This window comes from Oncorhynchus clarkii, chromosome 13 (genome assembly GCF_045791955.1).
Source record: "Oncorhynchus clarkii lewisi isolate Uvic-CL-2024 chromosome 13, UVic_Ocla_1.0, whole genome shotgun sequence".
Lineage (NCBI taxonomy): Eukaryota > Metazoa > Chordata > Actinopteri > Salmoniformes > Salmonidae > Oncorhynchus > Oncorhynchus clarkii.
The window spans coordinates 52,468,109-52,494,367 of record NC_092159.1 but is presented as its reverse complement, the minus strand read 5'-3'; the positions used below and the strand labels follow the sequence as shown (position 1 = coordinate 52,494,367).

At 45.6% G+C, this 26,259-nt stretch overlaps 1 protein-coding gene across 1 annotated transcript in view; it reads left to right on the top strand.

Annotated features, from left to right (window-relative positions):
- LOC139424038 (potassium channel subfamily T member 2-like) overlaps window positions 1-21,420 on the top strand; it is a 91,516-nt gene extending 70,096 nt beyond the window's left edge. The window contains exons 15-30 of the mRNA XM_071175725.1: window positions 4,999-5,107; window positions 5,378-5,434; window positions 5,959-6,111; window positions 6,222-6,478; window positions 7,135-7,468; window positions 7,708-7,813; window positions 7,958-8,130; window positions 16,832-16,903; window positions 17,831-17,965; window positions 18,121-18,232; window positions 19,465-19,566; window positions 19,653-19,736; window positions 19,987-20,115; window positions 20,306-20,651; window positions 20,869-20,953; window positions 21,218-21,420. Coding sequence (XP_071031826.1) covers window positions 4,999-5,107; window positions 5,378-5,434; window positions 5,959-6,111; window positions 6,222-6,478; window positions 7,135-7,468; window positions 7,708-7,813; window positions 7,958-8,130; window positions 16,832-16,903; window positions 17,831-17,965; window positions 18,121-18,232; window positions 19,465-19,566; window positions 19,653-19,736; window positions 19,987-20,115; window positions 20,306-20,651; window positions 20,869-20,953; window positions 21,218-21,335 — 2,372 coding nt within the window. The 3' untranslated portion in view covers window positions 21,336-21,420. The remainder of the gene's footprint in view (window positions 1-4,998; window positions 5,108-5,377; window positions 5,435-5,958; window positions 6,112-6,221; window positions 6,479-7,134; window positions 7,469-7,707; window positions 7,814-7,957; window positions 8,131-16,831; window positions 16,904-17,830; window positions 17,966-18,120; window positions 18,233-19,464; window positions 19,567-19,652; window positions 19,737-19,986; window positions 20,116-20,305; window positions 20,652-20,868; window positions 20,954-21,217) is intronic.
- Window positions 21,421-26,259: the final 4,839 nt, after the last annotated feature.

Here is a 26,259-nt window from a genome sequence, read left to right as displayed (position 1 = left end):
ATACACGTTTAGCACACACAGAGACACACACACACACCTCTCACACACACACTGACCAACTCTCCATACCAAATGTATTTAAGATTGTCTGTGCTTAAACTGGAACATAGTGGATGCACAGTAACATGCTATACATGACTCCAGAGGTTTGTCTCTGCGCTTCACAGCACTGTATGGGTTTTGACAGACAGCCGTTCTGAACTTGAGCATCTGTAAATTACGATGAATCTATGTATTTTGAAAGATGAGACGTTGAGGATTGTAATAATTACCACTTTGACGTCATCGAAGCCAAATGTCCAAATGTGCACTTCACAAAACACTCATGTCATATCCAGTGTCAATGTTTCTGATCACTATGTTTGAGTCAGTAGAAAGAATAGTAGAACCGAATGAACCTGTTTGTTGTATTATGATGAACATTTTCCGAATCTGAATGAACTCGTGACTCCGTTCTATGCACACCGTACGACCTGCTTTTCTAATAGCATTGTGAAAGCCTAACACCGTAAGATTGTAGTTTATCATTTAGCTGGTCATGTTGGCAATAGAACAAGCTTTCAAATCATGCCCACTTGACCCAGATTGCGATTTTATAATGGACCGTTACTGGTTGCGTGAACAACAACAGTAGTTGTGTAAAGGCAGGGATGCAGAGCTGTGTTCCAACGTGCTCTATATCCTCAACGGCACTGCTAGGAGAGCTCAAATAAAACACCTTATAGTTGAAGACTCTTTGAGTGTATTGAAATGACTTGGGAACTGTGCCCACACTGGAGGGGTGTGTGGCCACTTGAAGACACCAGCTAGTCCTCTCACTCAAACCCTTGTCATATTTTTGTGTTATGTTGCACCTACCCCACATTTTCCAGAAATATTCTTTTTTTTTAATTATTTTTTTTTACCCCTTTTTCTCCCCAATTTCGTAGTATCCAATTGTTGTAGTAGCTACTATCTTGTCTCATTGCTACAACTCCCGTACGGGCTCGGGAGAGACGAAGGTTGAAAGTCATGCGTCCTCCGATACACAACCCAACCAAGCCGCACTGCTTCTTAACACAGCGCGCATCCAACCCGGAAGCCAGCCGCACCATTGTGTCGGAGGCTACACCGTGCACCTGGCAACCTTGGCTAGCGCGCACTGCGCCCGGCCCGCCACAGGAGTCGCTGGTGCGCGATGAGACAAGGAGATCCCTACCAACCAATCCCTCCCTAACCCGGACGACGCTAGGCCAATTGTGCGTCGCCCCACGGACCTCCCGGTCGCGGCCGGTTATTTATACTATAGTAAACTGTAAATATTACAGTATACTACAGTCATATCTGCAAAACTATAGTAAATACTAGAGTATTCACTGTAGTATTTACTATAGTGAATACCACAGTGAAATCTGCAAAAACACTACAGTGAATACAATTTTTTTTCTCATTTGGGTACATATTATGATCCAAACATTCTTTCTATCCCACTATGCCTGTAATTTATACAAATATTATCATCATCAACAACATTTTCCTCTCTGTTGGTGAGTCTAATGGAAGTAAAGCTGCTAGACAGAAAGGACCTGTGTCTCATTGCTTTTATGTGTTTACTAGCTACTAACCTTCTCCTGAGGCACGAGAGGCGAGGCTGGACAATTCTAGCTACCAACGTTTCTGTCGACAATCAATATGCAAAGCACATCTGGGCATTTAAGGACAAGATCTCATTTGTACCAAACACTGTACCCCTAATAATATTTGTCCACTGATTCCAGCATATGATGTCATCAAGAATTACACAGCAGGGAAAATGACTGCTCCCTGAGCCTCATTTTATTGGTCATAACTCTATATTGTTTTTTTGTCACAAAGAGATGAGAGAGAAGGTAGCCGAAAAACAAGAGAAACAGACAAGGCAGGAGCAGTGAAGGTGGAGTGATGGGTGTTATCTATGTTTGTTCAGGCTGGTTCCGTTTTCTCCCTCCTTCCCAGGCCTTTGCTAAGTGTGTGAGAGTGTGAAAGGTCCTCTAATTAGACACTGCACTGCAGGGGTGTTGCCAGGTCCCCTTAACCCCAAAATAAGATATAGAGCAAAGAAATACAAAAACAACCCAAAATATAAACTGAACAGGTAAGAACAACCCAGAATATAAACTGAACAGGTAAGAACAACCCAGAATATAAACTGAACAGGTAAGAACAACCCCGAATATAAACTGAAGTGGTAAAAACAACCCAGAATATAAACAACCCAGAATATAAACTGAAGTGGTAAAAACAACCCAGAATGTAAACTGATGGGGTAAAAACAACCCAGAATGTAAACTGATGGGGTACAAACAACCCAGAATGTAAACTGATGGGGTACAAACAATCCAGAATGTAAACTGAAGTGGTAAAAACAACCCAGAATGTAAACTGATGGGGTACAAACAACCCAGAATGTAAATTGAAGCGATAAAAAGAGACAATGCCATAAGGAGGAGAAGAGAAAATAATCTGACATGACAGGGAGTTGACTGTCTATTTGACGAATGTATATTTATTTGTCTCTGCTAATTGCATCCTGTTGTTTTGTCAAGTACATGCCATTGAGTTAATAATAGATTAAATCATAGTGTAAATTCACCTGATGCAGCTTACTTGATGGAGGGAGGGAGGGAGCATCTGGGTAAATTATGTTGAGATTAATGAAGATGTTTTAATTCCATCAGATTTAATTAGTGTTCTGCATAAACCACAGCGTTTACACTTAGCTAGCAGGCCAGACTTCATCTCAGCCTCTGACTGAGATATCAATTACCACAGCCTTTGGGATGCACCTGCACTAATACGGTGGCTTTAGGGGCTGACAAAAATCCATACACACACATTCTAGATGCCACACACACAGGCACATATGCTCACACACACACACACACACACACACACACACACACACACACACACACACACACACACACACACACACACACACACACACACACACACACACACACACACATATTCACATGGACGCACACACCAATATTCTCACACACACAAAGGCACACACACAGACGAATGATCAGACAGACAAAGAAATGCACTCACTCTTGCACACAGGTACAGCAGAGGAGACAGAGCATGTTTGACCCACTACCTACCTGTGAAGACACATCCACTAGACCACCTTTACTCCACACACACAAATGCATACAAAGCTCTCCCTTGCCCTCCAATTGGCAAATCTGATCATAATTCTATCATCCTGATTCCTGCTTACGAGCAAAAACTAAAGCAGGAAGTACCAGTGACTCGCTCAATACGGAAGTGGTCAAATGATGCTACGCTACAAGACTGTTTTGCTAGCACAGACAAGAATATGTTCCGGGATTCATCCAATGGCATTGAGGAGTATACCACCTCAGTCATCGGGTTCATCAATAAATGCACCGACGACGTCATCCCCACAGTGATCGTACGTACATATCCCAACCAGAAGCCATGGATTACAGGCAACATCCGCATCGAGCTAAAGGCTAGAGCTGCCGCTTTCAAGGAGTGGAACACTAATCTGGACGCTTATAAGAAATCCCGCTATGCCCTCAGACGAACCATCAAACAAGCAAAGCGTCAATACAGGATTAAGATTGAATCCTACTACACCTGCTTTGACGCTCGTTGGATGTGACAGGGCTTGACAACTATTACGGAATACAAAGGGAAACCGAGACACAAGCTGCTCAGGGACTTGAGCCTACCAGATGAGCTAAATGCCTTTTATGCTCGCTTCGAGGCAAGCAACACTGAAGCATGCACGAGAGCACCAGCTGTTCTGGACGACTGTGTGATAACGCTCTCGTAGCTGATGTGAGCAAGACCTTTAAACAGGTCAACATTCACAAAGCAGCAGGGCCAGACGGATTACCAGGACAAAGCCATATCTCAGACTGGCCAATAAAACGAAAAGATTAAGATGGGCAAAATGACACAGACGCTGGACAGAGATATGGCTTTTTCTTTGCAACTCTGCCTAGAAGGCCAGCATCCCGGAGTCGCTTCTTCACTGTTGACGTTGAGACGGGTGTTTTGCGGGTACTATTTAATGAAGCTGCCAGTTGAGGACTTGTGAGGCATCTGTTTCTCAAACTAGACACTCTAATGTACTTGTCCTCTTGCTCAGTTGTGCACCGGGACCTCACACTTCTCTTTATATTCTGGTTAGAGCAAGTTTTCACTGTTCTTTGAAGGGAGTAGTACACAGCGTTGTACGAGATCTTCAGTTTCTTGGCAATTTCTCGCATGGATTAGCCTTCATTTGTCAGAACAAGAATAGACAGAAGAAAGTTTGTTTCTGGACATTTTGAGCCTGTAATCGAACCCATAAACGCTGACGCTCCAGATACTCAACTAGGCTAAAGAAGGACCATTTTATTGCTTCTTTAATCAGAACAACAGTTTTCAGCTGTGCTGACATAATTGCAAAAGGGTTTTCTAATGATCAATTAGCCTTTTAAAATTATAAACTTGGATTAGCTAGCACAACGTGCCATTGGAACACGAGTGATGGTTGCTGATAATGGGTCTCTGTACTCCTATGTAGATATTCCATACAAAATCAGCCGTTTCCAAATACAATAGTCATTTACAACATTAATAATGTCTACATTGTATTTCTGATCAATTTGATGTTATTTTAATGGACAAAAAATGTGCTTTTCTTTCATAAACAAGGACATTTCTAAGTGACCCCAAACGGTAGTGTAGACTCGGTACCTGTACACCCTGTGTATAGCCTCATTGTTGTTATTTTATTGTGTTACTTTTTGTTCTTTTTTACTTGAGTTTATTTGGTAAATATTTTCTTAACTCTTTCTTGAACTGCTCTGTTGGTTAAGGGCTCGTAAGTAAGCATTTCACGGTAAGGTCTACACTTGTTGTGTTTCGGTGCATGTGACTAATAAAGTTGAATTTGATTTGATTACTGTATACTGAGTGTTACTGGTTTGTCTCCTTTGCTGCCTTTGTCTGCAGATCATGTGGTGTGTGAAGAGGAGTTTAAGTATGCCATGCTGGCCCTGAACTGTGTGTGTCCTGCTACCTCCACCCTCATCACCCTGTTGATCCACTCCTCTAGAGGACAGTGAGTACACACACACAAACCCACACACACACTCTTTTTCCAATGGGCGTGGGTGGTACCAGACAGAGGCAGTGAAGTATGTCCTTTGGCCTAACAAATGCTGAGTACATTGAGTGGTACACAGCAGATTATTCATGGTAGATCGACTACTGACCTAAAGTAAACCCAGAGCAGTCATGATCCTCTTAAACCCAGACCAGTCATGATCCTCTTAACCCCTGACCAGTCATGATCCTCTATCTGCTGCCCCCTCCACCCCTCTACTTTCAGAACAGCACCCCCAGAGGCCTTCAGGCAACATGCAGGAGCCTTCCAGCCCCTCAACAGGTCAGTGTGTGTCACTGTCCTTCTAAACCACCGACAACTCCCTCCCCCTCCCTCCGTATCCCTGATGTGCGGTGACATTAACTCGGCCAGGCATGCTGTCCCCATGAAACGGTCCATTTATCATTTATTATTCTGTAATGCAGTCCTTCTCACATCACCGCCACCCACAGCCACACTCTCCGCCCCGCACCCTTCCTTTCTCACCTCCTGTCTCTCAACTCATCCTTTCTAAAGGCAGACAAGGTGAACACAGCCCATGTGTGAAACTCTCTCGATGTGTAGCGTTCAGCGGCGTCTATCTTGGCAGCTGTGTTGCTCTGATAGTGTCTGTGTCCCTGTGTGTGTCTCAGTGCTGATTGAGTTATTGATTGGTTTCTGACTCCGCTGTAAAGTGTTAACACTGCAGCCTTGAGGGGAAGTGTCTTTGATGTGTGGTTGATGCTGAAAGGGAAGCTGCGTGCAACGCTGTTTAAAAGGTCAACTCTGTCCCCTAATGACCAATCCATTCCCTGATCGTGTCTCAGGGAGGGCGGGGCATGCTCAGCTGACCAGTGGCAGCGCACCTACCGCCGCTGCTCGGCCAATGAGGTGCATCACATTTGTCTGGAGGAGAGCAAGTTCTTTGGGGAGTACCAGGGGAAGAGTTTCACCTTCGCCTCCTTCCACGCACACAAGAAGTGAGTCAATAAGCAGACATACACAAAGTTTACATTTGACATTTTAGTAATTTAGCAGACACTCTTAACCACACACACCACACACATTTCCTGTATCTGATCCTCTCCAGGTATGGTGTGTGTCTGATCGGAGTGCGGAGGCTGGAAAATGCCAACATCCTGCTGAACCCAGGTCCCGGCCACATCATGGGCGGCTCAGACACCTGCTTCTACATCAACATTTCCAAGGAGGAGAACTCAGCTTTTGTCAGGGGCCACAGAGAGCCCACGCGGGGGGGGCCCAAGGGCAGTGACAGGGGGGTGGGGCCCCAGACCATCTACCATGGACTCACCAGACTGCCTGTCCACAGCATCATCGCCAGCATGGGTCAGTCTAACTGACTCACTGTGACACAGTTACACTCAGAACCTTTGTCCAAGTGCACTTAGCATAATGTTTCTTATTATACAATTCTGACTTTCCTGATCCATGTACATGGCACAGATTAGGACATGTTTTACATGTTGATCCACAATAGGCAGATGTTAGAAGCCTAACAGTTGTATGAGGAATAAAACCATATCTGATTGTACGTCTCTGGTAATAAGAGCATCTGCCAACCCAGTGAAATGTATCTGGCATGTAGGTTTCCTTTTGTTTTGTTTTTACAACCACACCCCCTGGTGGAGAACTCTGGGACTTCTGGTTCTCAAGTTTGAAGGTGAAAATGTGCCCCAGAACAGTCACAGACAGCACACTGGGCAAGCACAGATCCACAATCAGTACTATTTGGCTTTGTGAGAGAACAATGGTACTCCCAGTCACAGCACATTGGTACTCTCACAAATCCAAATAGTACTGATTCTGGATCTGTGCTTGCCATGTGTGTTATGTTTGCATCTGTATCTGTGTTTGTTGTAGGGCACATTTTCCCTTTAGCCTGTGCTTGTATGGACAGGACAATGCTATAACTGTTTTCTACTAAGGGTGTGGACTGGTCATAGACTGTATGAGTGATTGTATGTGTCCTCTGTCCCCCGTAGGCACGGTGGCCATTAACCTGCAGGACTCCAGTGACAGCAGCCCAGAGGGCCAGGGCCCGGGGGGCATGACCATGGGCAGTGGGGGAGGTGGAGGTGGCAGGGCCAGCCGGACTGAGGGGGGGTTGGGGGGCGCTAACACCCTGGCCCTCCCAGCCACAGCAGACTCTGCCGAGGAGAGACGCCACAGCATCGCCCCTGTCCTGGAGCTGGTGGACGGGGTCAACTCGGCAACCTTCGACCCGCTGGGGGACCAATCAGAGGACGAGGGCGGGGACGAGGGGAAGGATGAGGGGGACGGAGACGAGAATGGCCAGTGTTGGGGTGGACGCTGCGAGTAAGTGTTTAGGAGTTGCCTGAGGTCTAATGTGTGTTTGAATTAGGTTGTTTAAGTCCTGCCATGTTGTGTCCTCAGACCGAGGTGTAAATGTTTGTGTTTCTGTCTGTCTTTGTGTATGTGTGTGTGTGTGTGTGTGTGTGTGTGTGTGTGTGTGTGTGTGTGTGTGTGTGTGTGTGTGTGTGTGTGTGTGTGTGTGTGTGTGTGTGTGTGTGTGTGTGTGTGTGTGTGTGTGGCAGGTGGGTGAAGGGGTACCCGCTGAACTCTCCGTACATTGGCAGTTCCCCTGCCTTGTGTCACCTGCTGCAGGAAAAAATGCCCTTCTGCTGCCTGCGCCTGGACAAGGTGGGAATCAGACGACTTCTGCCGTACTTACCCTCAACTAGAACCATCCTACCTCCCTACCTGACCCCTCTTCGATGATGATGATGACCTTCATGTAATCCAATGTATTTCCTGTGTCTTTCCTGTGTCATCTCCCTCCTACAGGCCTGCCACCACATCCCGTTCGAGGACGCTCGGTCGTACGGCTTTAAGAACAAGCTGATCATCGTGTCGGCGGAGAGTGCAGGAAACGGCCTGTACAACTTTATCGCGCCCCTGAGGGCTTACTACCGCCCCAAGAAAGAGCTCAACCCCATCGTGCTGCTACTGGAGAACATGTGAGTGGAAACAGATACACTGCAGGAAAACATAGAATTACATAGATATAGAACACAGTAAGTCTCTATGGTGTAACCACACTGTAGGAAACTATAGGATTACATATATAAAGAACACTGTAAATCTCTATGGTGTAACCACACTGTAGGAAACTATAGAATTATATATATATAGAACACTGTAAGTCTCTATGGTGTAACCACACTGCAGGAAACTATAGAATTACATATATATAGAACACTGTAAGTCTCTATGGTGTAACCACACTGTAGGAAACTATAGAATTATATATATATAGAACACTGTAAGTCTCTATGGTGTAACCACACTGCAGGAAACTATAGGATTACATATATATAGAACACTGTAAGTCTCTAAGGTGTAACCACACTGCAGGAAACTATAGAATTATATATATATAGAACACTGTAAGTCTCTATGGTGTAACCACACTGTAGGAAACTATAGAATTACATATATATAGAACACTGTAAGTCTCTATGGTGTAACCACACTGTAGGAAACTATAGAATTACATATATATAGAACACTGTAAGTCTATGGTGTAACCACACTGCAGGAAACTATAGGATTACATATATATAGAACACTGTAAATCTCTATGGTGTAACCACACTGTAGGAAACTATAGAATTACATATATATAGAACACTGTAAGTCTATGGTGTAACCACACTGTAGGAAACTATAGAATTACATATATATAGAACACTGTAAGTCTATGGTGTAACCACACTGCAGGAAACTATAGGATTACATATATATAGAACACTGTAAGTCTCTATGGTGTAACCACACTGCAGGAAACTATAGAATTATATATATATAGAACACTGTAAGTCTCTATGGTGTAACCACACTGTAGGAAACTATAGAATTACATATATATAGAACACTGTAAGTCTCTATGGTGTAACCACACTGTAGGAAACTATAGAATTACATATATATAGAACACTGTAAGTCTATGGTGTAACCACACTGCAGGAGGATTACATATATATAGAACACTGTAAATCTCTATGGTGTAACCACACTGTAGGAAACTATAGAATTACATATATATAGAACACTGTAAGTCTATGGTGTAACCACACTGTAGGAAACTATAGAATTACATATATATAGAACACTGTAAGTCTATGGTGTAACCACACTGCAGGAAACTATAGGATTACATATATATAGAACACTGTAAGTCTATGGTGTAACCACACTGTAGGAAACTATAGAATTACATATATATAGAACACTGTAAGTCTCTATGGTGTAACCACACTGTAGGAAACTATAGAATTATATATATATAGAACACTGTAAGTCTCTATGGTGTAACCACACTGTAGGAAACTATAGGATTACATATATATAGAACACTGTAAGTCTCTATGGTGTAACCACACTGTAGGAAACTATAGAATTACATATATATAGAACACTGTAAGTCTCTATGGTGTAACCACACTGTAGGAAACTATAGAATTATATATATATAGAACACTGTAAGTCTCTATGGTGTAACCACACTGTAGGAAACTATAGAATTACATATATATAGAACACTGTAAGTCTCTATGGTGTAACCACACTGTAGGAAACTATAGAATTATATATATATAGAACACTGTAAGTCTCTATGGTGTAACCACACTGTAGGAAACTATAGAATTACATATATATAGAACACTGTAAGTCTCTATGGTGTAACCACACTGTAGGAAACTATAGGATTACATAGATATAGAACACTGTAAATCTCTATGGTGTAACCACACTGTAGGAAACTATAGAATTATATATATATAGAACACTGTAAGTCTATGGTGTAACCACACTGTAGGAAACTATAGAATTATATATATATAGAACACTGTAAGTCTATGGTGTAACCACACTGTAGGAAACTATAGAATTACATATATATAGAACACTGTAAGTCTATGGTGTAACCACACTGTAGGAAACTATAGAATTACATATATATAGAACACTGTAAGTCTATGGTGTAACCACACTGCAGGTGGAGCATAGAGAGACTTGTCCTGGAGAGGCCCTCTTTAAACACACTGTCAGGGAAGAAGGGATGGTCTCGTTTTACGAGTTCCATTAACACAATTTACTGCATGAAAATGTCTGTGTTTCAAGAGTTTATGGGCACTCTGCAGTGCACTGTGCACATAATATGAAATATTACTGTGGTTTCTCCTGGTGCAAAACCCCAATATGGGCATATTAAAATGTGATCCAATAAAAGGACAATAAAAAGCTGAGTCATGGCCGTGTAGCGCTTTGCTCTCCCACTGTTCTCTGCACACAGCAGCCACGACTTTATACTTCAAATCAAAATCAAAAATCAAATCACATTTTATTTGTCACAGGTGAAATGCTAACTTCCAAGCCCTTAGTCAACGATGCAGTTCAAGAAACAGAGTTAAGAAAATATTGACTAAATAAACTAAAGTAAAACATTTAATAAAAAGTAACACAATAAAATAACAACAACGAGTCTCTATACAGGGTTACCGGTACAGAGTCTATATACAGGGGGTACCGGTACCGAGTCTATATACAGGGTTACCGGTACCGAGGCTATATACAGGGGGTACCGGTACCGAGGCTATATACAGGGTTACCGGTACCGAGTCTATATACAGGGTTACCGGTACCGAGGCTATATACAGGGTTACCGGTACCGAGTCTATATACAGGGGGTACCGGTACCGAGTCTATATACAGGGTTACCGGTACCGAGTCTATATACAGGGGGTACCGGTACCGAGTCTATATACAGGGTTACCGGTACCGAGTCTATATACAGGGTTACCGGTACCGAGGCTATATACAGGGGGTACCGGTACAGAGTCTATATACAGGGGGTACCGGTACCGAGGCTATATACAGGGTTACCGGTACCGAGGCTATATACAGGGGGTACCGGTACAGAGTCTATATACAGGGGGTACCGGTACCGAGGCTATATACAGGGTTACCGGTACAGAGTCTATATACAGGGGGTACCGGTACCGAGGCTATATACAGGGTTACCGGTACAGAGTCTATATACAGGGTTACCGGTACCGAGGCTATATACAGGGGGTACCGGTACAGAGTCTATATACAGGGGGTACCGGTACCGAGGCTATATACAGGGTTACCGGTACAGAGTCTATATACAGGGTTACCGGTACTGAGTCTATATACAGGGTTACCGGTACCGAGTCTATATACAGGGTTACCGGTACCGAGTCTATATACAGGGTTACCGGTACCGAGGCTATATACAGGGTTACCGGTACAGAGTCTATATACAGGGTTACCGGTACCGAGGCTATATACAGGGGGTACCGGTACAGAGTCTATATACAGGGGGTACCGGTACCGAGGCTATATACAGGGTTACCGGTACAGAGTCTATATACAGGGGGTACCGGTACCGAGGCTATATACAGGGTTACCGGTACAGAGTCTATATACAGGGTTACCGGTACTGAGTCTATATACAGGGTTACCGGTACCGAGTCTATATACAGGGTTACCGGTACCGAGTCTATATACAGGGTTACCGGTACCGAGGCTATATACAGGGTTACCGGTACAGAGTCTATATACAGGGTTACCGGTACCGAGGCTATATACAGGGGGTACCGGTACAGAGTCTATATACAGGGGGTACCGGTACCGAGGCTATATACAGGGTTACCGGTACAGAGTCTATATACAGGGGGTACCGGTACCGAGGCTATATACAGGGTTACCGGTACAGAGTCTATATACAGGGTTACCGGTACTGAGTCTATATACAGGGGGTACCGGTACTGAGTCTATATACAGGGGGTACCGGTACCGAGGCTATATACAGGGTTACCGGTACAGAGTCTATATACAGGGTTACCGGTACTGAGTCTATATACAGGGGGTACCGGTACCGAGTCTATATACAGGGTTACCGGTACCGAGTCTATATACAGGGGGTACCGGTACGAGTCTATATACAGGGTTACCGGTACCGAGTCTATATACAGGGTTACCGGTACCGAGGCTATATACAGGGGGTACCAGTACAGAGTCTATATACAGGGGGTACCGGTACCGAGGCTATATACAGGGTTACCGGTACAGAGTCTATATACAGGGGGTACCGGTACCGAGGCTATATACAGGGTTACCGGTACAGAGTCTATATACAGGGTTACCGGTACCGAGGCTATATACAGGGGGTACCGGTACAGAGTCTATATACAGGGGGTACCGGTACCGAGGCTATATACAGGGTTACCGGTACAGAGTCTATATACAGGGTTACCGGTACTGAGTCTATATACAGGGTTACCGGTACCGAGTCTATATACAGGGTTACCGGTACCGAGTCTATATACAGGGTTACCGGTACCGAGGCTATATACAGGGTTACCGGTACAGAGTCTATATACAGGGTTACCGGTACCGAGGCTATATACAGGGGGTACCGGTACAGAGTCTATATACAGGGGGTACCGGTACCGAGGCTATATACAGGGTTACCGGTACAGAGTCTATATACAGGGGGTACCGGTACCGAGGCTATATACAGGGTTACCGGTACAGAGTCTATATACAGGGTTACCGGTACTGAGTCTATATACAGGGGGTACCGGTACTGAGTCTATATACAGGGGGTACCGGTACCGAGGCTATATACAGGGTTACCGGTACAGAGTCTATATACAGGGTTACCGGTACTGAGTCTATATACAGGGGGTACCGGTACCGAGGCTATATACAGGGTTACCGGTACCGAGTCTATATACAGGGTTACCGGTACCGAGGCTATATACAGGGGGTACCGGTACTGAGTCTATATACAGGGGGTACCGGTACCGAGGCTATATACAGGGTTACCGGTACCGAGTCTATATACAGGGTTACCGGTACCGAGTCTATATACAGGGGGTACCGGTACAGAGTCTATATACAGGGTTACCGGTACCGAGGCTATATACAGGGGGTACCGGTACCGAGGCTATATACAGGGTTACCGGTACCGAGTCTATATACAGGGTTACCGGTACCGAGGCTATATACAGGGGGTACCGGTACCGAGGCTATATACAGGGTTACCGATACCAAGTCTATATACAGGGTTACCGGTACCGAGGCTATATATACAGGGGGTACCGGTACTGAGTCTATATACAGGGGGTACCGGTACCGAGGCTATATACAGGGTTACCGGTACCGAGTCTATATACAGGGGGTACCGGTACCGAGTCTATATACAGGGGGTACCGGTACAGAGTCTATATACAGGGGGAAGCGGTACCCAGGTTATATACAGGGGGTACCGGTACAGAGTCTATATACAGGGTTACCGGTACCGAGTCTATATACAGGGTTACCGGTACCGAGGCTATATACAGGGGGTACCGGTACAGAGTCTATATACAGGGGGTACCGGTACCGAGGCTATATACAGGGTTACCGGTACAGAGTCTATATACAGGGGGTACCGGTACCGAGGCTATATACAGGGTTACCGGTACAGAGTCTATATACAGGGTTACCGGTACCGAGGCTATATACAGGGGGTACCGGTACAGAGTCTATATACAGGGGGTACCGGTACCGAGGCTATATACAGGGTTACCGGTACAGAGTCTATATACAGGGTTACCGGTACTGAGTCTATATACAGGGTTACCGGTACCGAGTCTATATACAGGGTTACCGGTACCGAGTCTATATACAGGGTTACCGGTACCGAGGCTATATACAGGGTTACCGGTACAGAGTCTATATACAGGGTTACCGGTACCGAGGCTATATACAGGGGGTACCGGTACAGAGTCTATATACAGGGGGTACCGGTACCGAGGCTATATACAGGGTTACCGGTACAGAGTCTATATACAGGGGGTACCGGTACCGAGGCTATATACAGGGTTACCGGTACAGAGTCTATATACAGGGTTACCGGTACTGAGTCTATATACAGGGGGTACCGGTACTGAGTCTATATACAGGGGGTACCGGTACCGAGGCTATTTACAGGGTTACCGGTACAGAGTCTATATACAGGGTTACCGGTACTGAGTCTATATACAGGGGGTACCGGTACCGAGGCTATATACAGGGTTACCGGTACCGAGTCTATATACAGGGTTACCGGTACCGAGGCTATATACAGGGGGTACCGGTACTGAGTCTATATACAGGGGGTACCGGTACCGAGGCTATATACAGGGTTACCGGTACCGAGTCTATATACAGGGTTACCGGTACCGAGTCTATATACAGGGGGTACCGGTACCGAGTCTATATACAGGGTTACCGGTACCGAGGCTATATACAGGGGGTACCGGTACCGAGGCTATATACAGGGTTACCGGTACCGAGTCTATATACAGGGTTACCGGTACCGAGGCTATATACAGGGGGTACCGGTACCGAGGCTATATACAGGGTTACCGATACCAAGTCTATATACAGGGTTACCGGTACCGAGGCTATATATACAGGGGGTACCGGTACTGAGTCTATATACAGGGGGTACCGGTACCGAGGCTATATACAGGGTTACCGGTACCGAGTCTATATACAGGGGGTACCGGTACCGAGTCTATATACAGGGGGTACCGGTACAGAGTCTATATACAGGGGGAAGCGGTACCCAGGTTATATACAGGGGGTACCGGTACAGAGTCTATATACAGGGTTACCGGTACCGAGTCTATATACAGGGGGTACCGGTACCGAGGCTATATACAGGGGGTACCGGTACCGAGGTTATATACAGGAGGTACCGGTACCGAGTCTATATACAGGGGGTACCGGTACAGAGTCTATATACAGGGGGTACCGGTACAGAGTCTATATACAGGGGGAACCGGTACCGAGTCTATATACAAGGGGTACCGGTACAGAGTCTATATACAGGGGGTACCGGTACCGAGTCTATATACAGGGGGAACCGGTACCGAGTCTATATACAGGGTTACCGGTACAGAGTCTATATACAGGGGGTACCGGTACCGAGTCTATATACAGGGTTACCGGTACCGAGTCTATATACAGGGGGAAGCGGTACCCAGGTTATATACAGGGGGTACCGGTACCGAGTCTATATACAGGGGGTACCGGTACAGAGTCTATATACAGGGGGTACCGGTACCGAGTCTATATACAGGGGGAACCGGTACCGAGTCTATATACAAGGGGTACCGGTACCGAGTCTATATACAGGGGGTACCGGTACCGAGTCAATGTGCGGGGGTACAGGTTAGTCGAGGTAATTTGTACATGTAGGTAGGGGTGAAGTGACTATACATAGATAATAGAATCTATGACTTGTGTGGCTGGAGTCTTTGACAATATTTTGGGCCTTACTCTGACAGCACCGAGTATATAGGTCCTGGATGGCAGGAAGTTTGGCTCCAGTGATGTACTGGGCCGTTCGCACTACCCTCTGTAGCGCCTTACGGTCAGATGCCGAGCAGTTGACATACCAGGCGGTGATGCAACCGGTCAGGATGCTCTCGATGGTGCAGCTGTAGAACCTTTTGAGGATATGGGGACACATGTCAAGACTTTTCAGTCTCCTGAGGGGGAAAAGGTGTTGTTGTGCCCTCTTCACGACTGTCTTGGTATGTTTAGACCATGATAGTTTGTTGGTGATGTGGACACCAAGGAACTTGAAACGCTCGACCCGTTCCACTACAGCCCTGTCGATGTGAATGGGGGCCTGTTCATCCCTCCTTTTCCTGTAGTCCACTGTAGTCAGCTCATTTGTCTTGCTCACGTTGAGGTAGAGGTTGTTGTCCTGTCACCACACTGCCAGGTTTCTGACCTTCTCCCTATTGGCTGTCTCATCGTTGTCGGCAACTGCTCGGCCTCTGACCGCAAGGCACTACAGAGGGTAGTGCGTACAGCCCGGTACATCAATGGGTACCGGAGCGCCAAGTTTAGGTCCAAAAGGTTACTTAACAGCAGCTTCTACCCCCAAACCATGACACTGCTGAACAATTCATCAAATGGCAACCCAGACTATTTCCATTGACACCCTCCTTTGTTTTTACGCTGCTGCTCAATTATTTATCTAAACACAGTCACTTTACCTCTACCTACATGTACTAATTATCTGAATTACATTGACTAACCTGTGTCCCCACTCATTGACTCTGTACCGGTACCCCCTGTAAACAGCCTTGTTACTGTTATTTTATTGTTGCTCTTTTATTATTTTGTACTTCAGTTTATTTAGTAAATACTTTCTAACCCTTTTTTTCTTCAAACTGCATTGTTGGTTAAGGGCTTGTAAGTCAGCATTTCACTGTAAGGTCCAGCCACCCAAGTCATAGACTGTTCTCTCTGCTACCGCACGGCAAGTGGTACCGGAAGTCTAGGTCCCTGTTGTATTCGGTAAATGTGACAAATAACATTTGATTTGATTTGATTGGAGGTTCTCTAGTAGCCTGGTTCCCAGATCTGTTTGTGCTGTCTTGCCAACTCCTATGGTGATTGACGCATGACAATAATAAGAGATAATGAGAGTTACAGGAGTTGGCAAGACAACACAAACGGATCTGGGACTCATGCTACTTCTCTATCTCTACCACTGCAGGGAGCCTGTTTATTTGTTGTGGTAGGTGTAGGTTTGTGCTGTATGGGTCTCCTGGTAATCCATATGTGTTGTGATTGATTCAGACCCGAGCCAGACTTCCTGGAGGCCATCTGCTGGTTCCCCATGGTGTTCTACACAGTGGGCTCCATTGACAAGTAAGAGAATCCTCCTCAGTACCCTGGTGGCATCATCTGCTTTTCACTCATACTCTACTTCTTTTCCTCTACTGCTAATTCATACTGGAGCAGCTACACCCCCCGAAGCAGTATATGGACTGACTTTGTTCTGTACTGTATATCACATCAGTTTGTCAATCCTGCTCACTGCTATTTCTTTGTATATGGACAATGTCAGTTCTGTTCCAATCTTTCTGTCTCAAGACACAAGTTCTATAATCCCAAGCCCCTTTCTCTTTCCCGCCCTTTCTCTTTCTCCCTCTCTCTCTCTTTCCCCCTCCCTATCTCTTTCTCCCTCCCTCTCTCTTTCCCCCTCCCTCTCTCTTTCTCCCTCCCTCTCTCTTTCTCCCTCTCTCTCTCTTTCCCCCTCCCTATCTCTTTCTCCCTCCCTCTCTCTTTCTCCCTCCCTTTCTCTTTCCCCCTCCCTATCTCTTTCTCCCTCCCTCTCTTTCACCCTCCCTCTCTCTTTCTCCCTCCCTCTCTCTTTCCCCCTCCCTCTCTCTTTCCCCCTCCCTATCTCTTTCTCCCTCCCTCTCTCTTTCTCCCTCCCTCTCTCTTCCTCCCTCCCTCTCTCGTTCCCCCTCCCTTTCTCTTTCTCCCTCTCTCTCTCTTCCCCCTCCCTTTCTCTTTCCCCATGTCTCTCTCTTTCTCCCTACCTCTCTCTTTCTCCCTCCCTCTCTCTTTCCCCCTCCCTCTCTCTTTCCCCCTCCCTCTCTCTTTCCCCATGTCTCTCTCTTTCTCCCTCCCTCTCTCTTTCTCCCTCCCTCTCTCTTTCCCCATGTCTCTCTCTTTCCCCCTCCCTCTTTCTTTCTCCCTCCCTCTTGCTTTCTCCCTCTCTCTTCCTCCCTCCCTCTCTCTTCCTCCCTCCCTCTCTCTTTTTCCCTCCCTCTCTCTTTCTCCTTCTAGCCTGGACAGTCTGCTGCGTTGTGGGGTGACGTTTGCTGACACCATGGTGGTGGTTGACAAAGAGAGCTCCATGATCGCTGAGGAGGACTACATGGCCGACGCCAAGACCATAGTCAACGTCCAGACCCTCTTTAGGTGGGCTGCTCAGCCATACACAATCATTATACATCCATCACGCCATACCATCCTGCACAATCCAACAGTTGTTTGTGTGCGTTCATAGATATCTGCATTCAGCAAGCACTCTATGTCTAAGAATTCGATTGTGTCTCTTTCCTCTGTCCTCCCAGACTGTTCCCAGCCCTCAGCATCATCACTGAGCTCACCCACCCAGCCAACATGCGCTTTATGCAGTTCAAAGTCAAAGACCACTACTCCCTGGCTCTCTCCAAGCTGGAGAAGGTAACATTGTATTATGGTACTCTCTGTGGTGAGTCGGACCATCCTAGTCAGATCATCTAATGATGGGTCATGTGGGAATGTCAAAAGGAAGTGGTACTCCATTATTGTAATGCTTTTCCATTTCCCTGTCCCTCTCTCTTCCTGTCTCTCTCGCTCTCTTCCTGTCTCTCTTCACTAGTTACCCTTTTCTTGTGGCAACGGGTCACAAATCCTGCTGCTGTAATGACACACTGTGTTATTTCACCCAGTAGATATGGGAGTTTATCAAAATTGGGTTTGTTTTGGAATTATTTGTGGATCTGTGTAATCTGAGGGAAATATGTCTCTCTAATATGGTCATACATTTGGCAGAAGGTTATGAAATGCAGCTCAGTTTCCTCCTCATTTTGTGGGCAGTGTGCACATAGCCTGTCTTCTCTTGAGAGCCATGTCTCCATACAGCGGCCTTTCTCAATAGCAAGGCTATGCTCACTGAGTCTGTACATAGTCAAAGCTTTCCTTAAGTTTGGGTCAGTCAGAATGGTCAGGTATTCTGCCACTGTCTACTCTCTGTTTAGAGCCAAATACATTCTAGTTTGCTCTGTTTTTTTTTTAAATTCTTTCCAATGTGTCAAGTAATTATCTTTTTGTTTGCTCGTGATTTGGTTGGGTCTAATTGTGTTGCTCTCCTGGGGCTCTGTGGGGTGGACCAGCTTGCTTAGGGGACTCTTCTCCAGGTTAATCTCTCTGTAGGTGATGGCTTTGTTATGGATGGTTTGGGAATCACTTCCTTTTAGGTGGTTGTGGAATTGAATGGCTCTTTTCTCTCTCTCTCCCTGTCTGTCTCTCTCCCTGTCTCTCTCTCTCTCCCTGTTTCTCTCTCCCTATCTCTCTCCCTGTCTCTCCCTCTCCCTGTCTTTCTCTCTCCCTGTCACCCTCTCCCTGTCTTTCTCTCTCCCTGTCTTTCTCTCTCCCTGTCTTTCTCTCTCCCTATCTCTCTCCCTGTCTCTCCCTCCCTCTCCCTGTCTTTCTCTCTCCCTGTCTTTCTCTCTCCCTGTCTCTCCCTCTCCCTGTCTTTCTCTCTCCCTGTCTTTCTCTCTCCCTGTTTCTCTCTCCCTATCTCTCTCCCTGTCTCTCCCTTTACCTGTCTTTCTCTCTCCCTGTCACCCTCTCCCTGTCTTTCTCTCTCCGTCTCTCTCTCTCGCGGTCTCTCTCTCCCTGTTTTCTTATTCCTGTGTATGGTGATCTGATAGAAAGAGAGAGAGAGGGGCTCCAACCTGGTCTTCATGTTTCGTCTACCCTTCGCTGCTGGGAAGGTGTTCAGTGTCAGCATGCTGGATACTCTACTGTATCAGGTTAGTCTGAACTCTCACCCCAGGACAGCAACGCTCCATATTTCAAAACTCATGACCCTCTGTTGTTTGTTGTGTGTTCCCACCAGTCCTTTGTGAAGGACTACATGATTTCCATCACCAGACTGTTGCTGGGACTAGACTCCATGCCTGGCTCAGGCTTCCTCTGTGCTGTGAGTAACTCATCTGCTCATGTCCTCAATAGTTATCATCTCAAAGCTATGAAATGTGATGATCAACAATATAATGTATAGTATACAGCCCTGCTTAGATTTTACTAAGGTTGAAGGGACATTAGTGCAGCTGCCTGGTACTGAGGTTGAAGGAACTTTAGTGTAGCTGCCTGGTACTGAGGTTGAAGGGGTATTAATGTAGCTGGCTGGAACTGAGGATGATGAAGGTGGGGTGTTTGGTGTCTCATAGATGAAGATCACTGAGGAGGACCTGTGGATCCGCACCTATGGTCGACTCTACCAGAAACTGTGCTCCTCCACTGGTGACATCCCCATCGGCATCTACCGCACTGAAGCCCAAAAGTTACCAGTCTCTGAGGTACCTGTCTGGACAGAAAGATCATCATTTACAGGAGTCAATGACACCAAGCTGTACATCATCATGATGTTTTAGTGATAAAACATCAACACCCAGAATAAAAACTCAACTCACTCAATAACAACTCACAATAGAAACAGCTGCTGCTAGATATTGGTCTGAGCTGTGTGTGTGTGTGTCTCTCTCTCAGTCCCAGGTGTCCATCACAGTGGAGGACTACGAGGACACCAGAGAGCCCAGAGAGCCCCTGCTGTCCCGGAGGGGTCCCCACCGCAACTCCACCTCTTCCGAGCCCCCCTCCTCTTCCTCCCACTCCTCGGACCACCCCCTCCTCCGGCGGAAGAGCATGCAGTGGGCCAGAAGGCTGAGCAGGAAGGGGGGTCGGGGGCCCAGCGGGTCGAAGGGGGCCACAGGAAGCGCTGCAGAGAGGATCAGCCAGCAGAGACTGACCCTGTTCAGACGCTCTGAGAGACAGGAGCTCAACTCTCTGGTCCGCACACGCATGAAACACCTGGGCCTCTCAGCCACAGGATTCAGTGAGTACTGTTAGATATGTTCTGTGGGGTGGATGTGTGGTCATGTAGCACTGCACTGTCCCTGCCTAATGGAATAGAACTGTTTGTTCATAGCTTTGTGTTTTCCTCCACTATTTTTTTGTCAACATTACTAAGGAACAACTTAATTGGTATCATTTGAGTTCCTGTGACATGTCATGTTTATTTCCTGCCTTGTGGTGTGTACTTCCTGTGTCAGATGGGATGACGGACCAGGGCAACAGGTTGTCTTACATCCTCATCAACCCCTCTCCTGACACCAGGCTGGAGCTGCACGATGTGGTGTGAGTACACAATATCCTGATGGCTCAGTCAAATCACACATCATCAGAAGGCAATTTCACACAATTTCACTCAATATACTGGTCCAACTTAAATTAAGTCTTGCACATTCACTCAGGACGAAATCACTAAAGTTAAGTGGGTAACCCTTCATAACAATAGCCTGCAGGTATAATGGTTTATAACTTGTTATAAGAACGTATAAGCATTTGTTAAATGTATTATTCATCTAAGTGTGTCTTGGTGTGTGTTTGTCCCATGTCCAGGTACTTGATCAGACCAGACCCTCTGTCTCTGTTGCCTAACCAGGGGGGCACTAGGAAGGCCAGCAACAGCCGCTCCGAGGGCCACAGGTTCGACACACAGAACAGCACCCATTTATGAGCGTAGACAACAGAACTCAGCAGCATAGTGGGAGTGGAGAAAGAAACGAGAGAGAGACAGAGAGAGAGAGACAGAGAGAGTGCGCGAGAGAGACAGAGAGAGAGCAAGGGAGAGAAAGAGAGAGAGAAACAGAAAGAGAGAGAGGGGGGGTATTCTATAGGGAAGGACACATGTTCCACATCTACTCTGGACAGACAGTCACAGCTGTCACTTAGTTTTGTATTCGGAAACTCTCAAATGCATGGACCTTTTCTACAAGCTGTAGAAAGTGGAGAGTGGAGAGCTGGGGACACAGAAGTGCTTTCAATGACCTTGTATTTGTATTTATGTATGTGCATGTACTGTATGTATGTTATGAGCCAGACACTGACATTTATATCTGGACAGCCAAAGGAACACATTTCCAAATGACTGTTATTTTTCTGTCTCTATGTGGTTGTGTGTGTCAAGGTGATTGCAGCCGAGCCAACAGTATGCTGATCTGGGGTTTCATGAATATTTTCTGTACCTTTTTATCTGATCGTACTGTTACTTTAACTCTCCGTCAGTTCCCACATTCATCTTTTAGCTCACCAGCAGCAGAGGAAGCCAAAGAGCAGTGATCACCTGTCAATTTCCACAATTAGAGAGCTAGCAGGCATACACTAATGCTGGATGATCTATAACACCATGTACTGTCTTCAGAAAGAAAGGGAAAAGATTTTAAGGAGTGAACCAGTCGATGAGTATCTCCTGAACAAAGCTAATATTCGTTTACTGATTCATGTAACTTTATGGATAGTTCCAAATGGCCAAGGCCAGCCTTTCTGTCTCTGTTAATTAGTTAGTTAGTTATTTAGTTAGTGTTTACCCTTCCCCACGTCTCCTCAACCAGCTCGCTATTCTATTATTGTCATGCATGCTGGAGAGTCATGCATGTGGAGACCAAGGTCTTGAAAGCCATGTGAATCTTTGTCTAAAACCCAGCAGAAGTTTTGCAGAGATGGTGGCGCCACCGTGTGGTGAGAATTCTGCTCAGCATCCCTGCACTAGAAGTGCCCTCATTCAGTGCTGTTTCAACAGATATGGAAATATGTATATATTAAAGTTGCTATACATCTACTCTTTCAATGGCTCAGTTTGATTTCCAATTCATTTTCAAAGCTGTCATTGTACTCTCACACTGTAGCCAGGCTTGGCTGCCGTGCCATCTTGTTCCCCCAGTTATGGCTTGCTGTGATCATATGTTTGTATTGGTGCCAGTGTATCTTGTTCCCCTAGTTATGGCTTGCTGTGATCATATGTTTGTATTGGTGCAAGTGTATCTTGTTCCCCTAGTTATGGCTTGCTGTGATCATATGTTTGTATTGGTGCCAGTGTATCTTGTTCCCCCAGTTATGGCTTGCTGTGATCATATGTCTGTATTGGTGCCAGTGTATCTTGTTCCCCCAGTTATGGCTTGCTGTGATCATATGTTTGTATTGGTGCAAGTGTATCTTGTTCCCACAGTTATGGCTTGCTGTGATCATATGTTTGTATTGGTGCAAGTGTATCTTGTTCCCACAGTTATGGCTTGCTGTGATCATATGTTTGTATTGGTGCAAGTGTATCTTGTTCCCCTAGTTATGGCTTGCTGTGATCATATGTTTGTATTGGTGCAAGTGTATCTTGTTCCCCCAGTTATGGCTTGCTGTGATCATATGTTTGTATTGGTGCAAGTGTATCTTGTTCCCCCAGTTATGGCTTGCTGTGATCATATGTTTGTATTGGTGCAAGTGTATCTTGTTCCCCTAGTTATGGCTTGCTGTGATCATATGTTTGTATTGGTGCCAGTGTATCTTGTTCCCCTAGTTATGGCTTGCTGTGATCATATGTTTGTATTGGTGCCAGTCTGCTCTGAAGGCTATGCATATCAATAGAGGTGTTTTCCTATCCTTATGAATCCCCTAATGGTCTGAATGCAGTCTCCGATAACGTGGGAACATTGCCTTTACATTTTAACCGTCCTGTAACGCTGAACTTCAGTGATACAGATTGAATACGGCCCTATGCGTTTTATAAACATACAGAACATATATATAATTATAAACTGGGTGGCTCGGGCCCTGAATGCTGATTGGCTGACAGCCATGGTATATCAGACTGTATAGCATGGATATGACAAAACGTTTATTTTTACTGCTCTAATTACATTGGTAACCAGTTTATAATAGCAATAAGGCACCTCTGAGGTTTGTGGTATATGGCCAATATGCCATGGCTAAGGACTGTGTCCAGGCACTCCACTTTTCGTCGTGCTTAAGAATAGCCCTTATCCGTGGTGTATTGGCCATATACAGTGCCTTGCGAAAGTATTCGGCCCCCTTGAACTTTGCGACCTTTTGGCACATTTCAGGCTTCAAACATAAAGATATAAAACTGTATTTTTTTGTGAAGAATCAACAACAAGTGGGACACAATCATGAAGTGGAACGACATTTATTGGATATTTCAAACTTTTTGAACAAATCAAAAACTGAAAAATTGGGCGTGCAAAATTATTCAGCCCCTTTACTTTCAGTGCAGCAAACTCTCTCCAGAAGTTCAGTGAGGATCTCTGAATGATCCAATGTTGACCTAAATGACTAATGATGATAAATACAATCCACCTGTGTGTAATCAAGTCTCCGTATAAATGCACCTGCACTGTGATAGTCTCAGAGGTCCGTCAAAAGCGCAGAGAGCATCATGAAGAACAAGGAACACACCAGGCAGGTCCGAGATACTGTTGTGAAGAAGTTTAAAGCCGGATTTGGATACAAAAAGATTTCCCAAGCTTTAAACATCCCAAGGAGCACTGTGCAAGCGATAATATTGAAATGGAAGGAGTATCAGACCACTGCAAATCTACCAAGACCTGGCCGTCCCTCTAAACTTTCAGCTCATACAAGGAGAAGACTGATCAGAGATGCAGCCAAGAGGCCCATGATCACTCTGGATGAACTGCAGAGATCTACAGCTGAGGTGGGAGACTCTGTCCATAGGACAACAATCAGTCGTATATTGCACAAATCTGGCCTTTATGGAAGAGTGGCAAGAAGAAAGCCATTTCTTAAAGATATCCATAAAAAGTGTTGTTTAAAGTTTGCCACAAGCCACCTGCCACACCAAACATGTGGAAGAAGGTGCTCTGGTCAGATGAAACCAAAATTGAACTTTTTGGCAACAATGCAAAACGTTATGTTTGGCGTAAAAGCAACACAGCTCATCACCCTGAACACACCATACCCACTGTCAAACATGGTGGTGGCAGCATCATGGTTTGGGCCTGCTTTTCTTCAGCAAGGACAGGGAAGATGGTTAAAATTGATGGGAAGATGGATGGAGCCAAATACAGGACCATTCTGGAAGAAAACCTGATGGAGTCTGCAAAAGACCTGAGACTGGGACGGAGATTTGTCTTCCAACAAAACAATGATCCAAAACATAAAGCAAAATCTACAATGGAATGGTTAAAAAATAAACATATCCAGGTTTTAGAATGGCCAAGTCAAAGTTCAGACCTGAATCCAATCGAGAATCTGTGGAAAGAACTGGAAACTGCTGTTCACAAATGCTCTCCATCCATCCTCACTGAGCTCGAGCTGTTTTGCAAGGAGGAATGGGAGAAAATGTCAGTCTCTCGTGCAAAACTGATAGAGACATACCCCAAGCGACTTACAGCTGTAATCGCAGCAAAAGGTGGCGCTACAAAGTATTAACTTAAGGGGGCTGAATAATTTTGCACGCCCAATTTTTCAGTTTTTGATTTGTTAAAAAAGTTTGAAATATCCAATAAATGTCGTTCCACTTCATGATTGTGTCCCACTTGTTGTTGATTCTTCACAAAAAAATACAGTTTTATATCTTTATGTTTGAAGCCTGAAATGTGGCAAAAGGTCGCAAAGTTCAAGGGGGCCGAATACTTTCGCAAGGCACTGTACCACACCTCCTCGGGCCTTAGTGCTTAAATAGACCACCATTATATGTATTAGGGTTCCTTCACTTTCCATTTATCACACTGGTTCACATTCAGTCCTACTCTCACAGAAACCCACTGCCTCTACTATTATACTCAAACCTACTCACACACTCACAAACAAATATACAGTTGTTATTAATGACTCAATAGATTAGATTACTCCTGCAAGGAAACACACACTACCCTCTAACACAATAAATCCCTGTCATTGTGTGTGTGGCAGTAGTAGGATGATTAAGGGTGTCACTAAGAGGGAAATCAGCTATATCACCTCCCATGAGCAGCGTCATCATGAGTCATTCACCTCCCTCTAAGAACCACAGTGCTGGCCCAAGTGCATTCCACTTCATTTTATTTAACTAGACAAGTCAGTTAAGAACACATTCTTATTTACAATGACAGCCTACCCCGGCCAAACCCTCCCCTAACCCGGACGACGCTGGGGAAAACCCTCCCCTAACCCGGACGACGCTGGGCCAAACCCTCCCCTAACCCGGACGACGCTGGGCCAAGTGTGCGCTGCCCTTTGGGACTCCCGATCACTGCCGGTTGTGATACAGCCCTGGATCAAACCAGGGTCTGTAGTAACGCCTCTAGCACTGAGATGCAGTGCCTTAGACCGCTGCGCCACTCAGGTGACGGTTTGTCCAGGCCTTGGGAAGCGTCCTCTCATCAGCTCCCTGAATCTGATCCACCTTCAACTCCCAAAGCTGAGTTGTTTACATTACCTCATTCATCTTCAATTGTTCGATGGACACACAGCTTTTAGCTGCAGTCCAGGCTGCGTCCCCATGCCTACTGTTGGCTTAGCCCTCATCACAGTTTACATGATGTAACTTCCCACTGGGCACAGACTCAATTCAACGTCTATTTCACGTTGGTTCAACGTCATTTCATTGAAATGACATGGAAAGAATGTTGATTCAACCAGGGAGTGCCCAGTGG